This window comes from Arachis ipaensis, chromosome B03 (genome assembly GCF_000816755.2).
Source record: "Arachis ipaensis cultivar K30076 chromosome B03, Araip1.1, whole genome shotgun sequence".
Taxonomy (NCBI): domain Eukaryota; kingdom Viridiplantae; phylum Streptophyta; class Magnoliopsida; order Fabales; family Fabaceae; genus Arachis; species Arachis ipaensis.
The window spans coordinates 42,807,432-42,810,397 of NC_029787.2; the positions used below are offsets into that span (position 1 = coordinate 42,807,432).

A 2,966-nucleotide genomic window follows, 5' to 3' on the forward strand; every position below is an offset into this window, starting at 1 on the left:
ATGATTTGGGGCAACTCTGTTAATGTTGAGGTTGTTGTTGCTGTGAATGGTGCTGTTGAGGGAGGGAGAGGGGAGTGTGCGTTGGGGAAGGGGGAGTGGTGAAGATTATTGTTGCTATTGATATTAAGTCTATTGTTACTGCGAGTGGTGGGGTTGAGGGAGGGAGGAGTAGTGTACGTTGGAGAGGGAGAGTGGTGGAGATTGTTGTTGCTGTTGATGCTAAAGTTGTTATTGCTGTGAATAGTGGTATTGAGGGAGGAAGGGGAAGTGTACGTTGGGGAGGGGGTTGTAATGCGGCGGGAACTGCGATGGGGGAGAAGTGTGCGTTGGGGATGGGGTTGCGACAGGGAGGAAGAGGGAAGGGGAGGGAGTGTGCGTTGGGGAGGAAACTTTGGGGGTGGTTTGCCAAGTCACCAAAACACGGTGGCCACATCAACATTGTGCTTGCCAGAAATTTGCTCCGGCAAGCTTGGGAGCATGCTTGTCAAATTTTAAAATCTTTTAAGGACCATTTTGTCAATAACAATAGTGAGGTACCAAAATGTCAGCATTTGAATCTTTTGAGTACTAATTTGGTCATTACCTCTAAAAATAACATACCAACGTTTCCTACTCTTCCATCTGACTAAGACCTGCAGGATAACCATCGATTGCTTCAAGCCAACAATCCTCGTGGGATCGACCATGACTCACTCAGGTATTACTTGGATGACCCAATACACTTGCTGGTACTGCTGTACGAAGGTGTGGGGATTCGTACGCACCAGAGAGTCCAAGTTTGCTGCCCTTGGAGCTGATTCTCTTTACACAGTACTTTCACATTTTCTTAAAATTCATCTCTGAATTTATAATAATCGCCATTCTTTGTTTCGTCATTTCAGATTTTGTGCAACCTCCTATCCACTTCTTCTGTCTCCAGAGCTTACTCTTCCGCTGGAAAATCGATAAATCAGTTTCGTATTCCCAAACTACCCTTCCCTCGTTCCTTTAAACCCTAGTCATGAGCAATTTAGCACTGCTTATTCATAATTACTATCTTAACTGTATACAGATCCAATTTTACAAGTGTTTCTAAATTTATTTAGGGTTAATTTCTTAGCGTAACAATGCAATTTAGGTTTTCTGCAATGTGCTGCATTCTTGGAAGTTATACATGGAGCCATTGGTGGGTTTTACTATACACTCAAAAATCAAAATCACATTCTTTGCAACCAATTTCATTTTATCAACATTTACATTGTAATGCACAAATTAAATTGTGTAACTTTTCAGGGCTTGTGCCAAGTGGAGCATTGCTTCCTCTTATGCAATGGGGAGGGAGGACACATTTTCTGCTTGCTATTGTTACCAAACTTGATGAGGTTCTTCACTTTCTTCTCTTTCACCATACACTTAATAATATCATGTTTGGTTTAGATTTTGGTAAAAGAAAAAAACTTGTTCATTGTAATGTAGCTTTTCTGCAAATTATACTTTCTGCAGGTCCAGCAGTTACCTTCAGTTTTTATCACCTTTTTCGCATGGAGCATAAGCGAGGTGATTTAATTTTTAATTATTCTATAGATTGGATTAGTTTGGTTTGGTTTGGTTTGGTTTCATTTAATTTTCTAGCATGACCTTGCCATGTGAACAGTCATAAGTTACTAAATCATTACCAAGTTCTGATGCACATAGTGTGTTATATATGCACATGCATGACATGGCCATTTTCCTAATAAGATTTATTAATAAGAAAGATGATTGTGCTGCAATAATCTTTGGAGATGCAGGTCATTAGATACTCACATTATGCTTTTAGCTGCATTGGAAATTGCCCTTATTGGATAACTTATCTCAGGTAATTCTTCTATTTTATCACAATTTCTCAGACTGTCACATAAATTAACTGAAATCTGAATTTAAAGTGTTCTGTTATTAGCATAATCAACTTTTTCTCAAATCTAAGCTTGACTTGTTTTATCCTTTAATTAGGTATACACTGCGTTTGGACATGTGAGAGGAAGACCGATAGAACATCCAGTCAGGAGGGTGGATGAGATGAAAGATGGACAAGGGGCAAAAGGCAGAGGAAGACCTAAGAAGACCATCCATGAGGTGGTCAAACAAGATCTATATGTAAACGGTCTCTCTGTAGACATGATACATGACAGAGCACAATGGCGTCATTTGATTCATGTAGCCGACCCCACTTAGTGGGACAAGGCTTTGTTGTTGTTGTGGGTACACTGCGTTTATTGTGCTGTATCCTTTGGGAGTAGGTCCTGGTGAAAGTGAGTTCATATATTATACGACTATCTGGTTTTCTGAATTTTGTTTTTGGTTGACTTTAAAATGCACCATTTCCTTTCATATTGTAATGGCCAACTGTTTTTTTTTTCTTTCCTTTTTTCATTATATTAAGTATTGCAACTAATCAGTGAATATAATGCAGTTTGGATCATGTACCGGGCACTTTCAATTGTAAAGAAGAAGAACCTCTATTCAAAAACCTTTTCAGGCCTTCGATTTAGCTACTATAATTTCCTTAAGGTATGTTTAACATTTTGTTTAGATATTTCAACAATTATCTACTCTTGTAACTAGTTTAGTTATGGCTATTATCCCTTCAAAAGAAAGAAGAAAAAAAGAAAAAAATACAATGGTAATTACTATGATATGTTTTCTATAAATGGAGCTAGTACTTTAATTTGCATTAAATAGAAATTAGAAAGAGTGGTTATATGATAAATGGCCTAACTTATACTTTGCTTTATATATTTCGTTCATAAAGGAACAAGCATTTTCTTTAATAATAGTTCTTTGGAATAAATCAGGTCTATATCATTGGAGAAGATGGAACTCAAAGAGGTGCTAGCAAGATTTTTGAGGAGGTTAGAAGGCGTGGTCTCAAAGTTGCTGTTGTAGGAATCCCCAAAACCATAGATAATGACATCCTGGTACATATAGATTCTTTTTCTATTCCTTAA

The 2,966-nt window shown here is 37.8% G+C and overlaps 1 protein-coding gene across 1 annotated transcript; it reads left to right on the plus strand.

The window, feature by feature from the left end:
• Positions 1-2,627, plus strand: LOC107633062 (very-long-chain (3R)-3-hydroxyacyl-CoA dehydratase 2-like). Its single transcript, XM_021117282.1, has 9 exons — positions 1-98; positions 146-440; positions 882-957; positions 1,118-1,165; positions 1,273-1,361; positions 1,483-1,536; positions 1,770-1,837; positions 2,203-2,270; positions 2,432-2,627. Exons 1-9 carry the CDS (start codon positions 1-3, stop codon positions 2,581-2,583), a joined length of 948 nt encoding a protein of 315 aa, XP_020972941.1. The 3' UTR covers positions 2,584-2,627.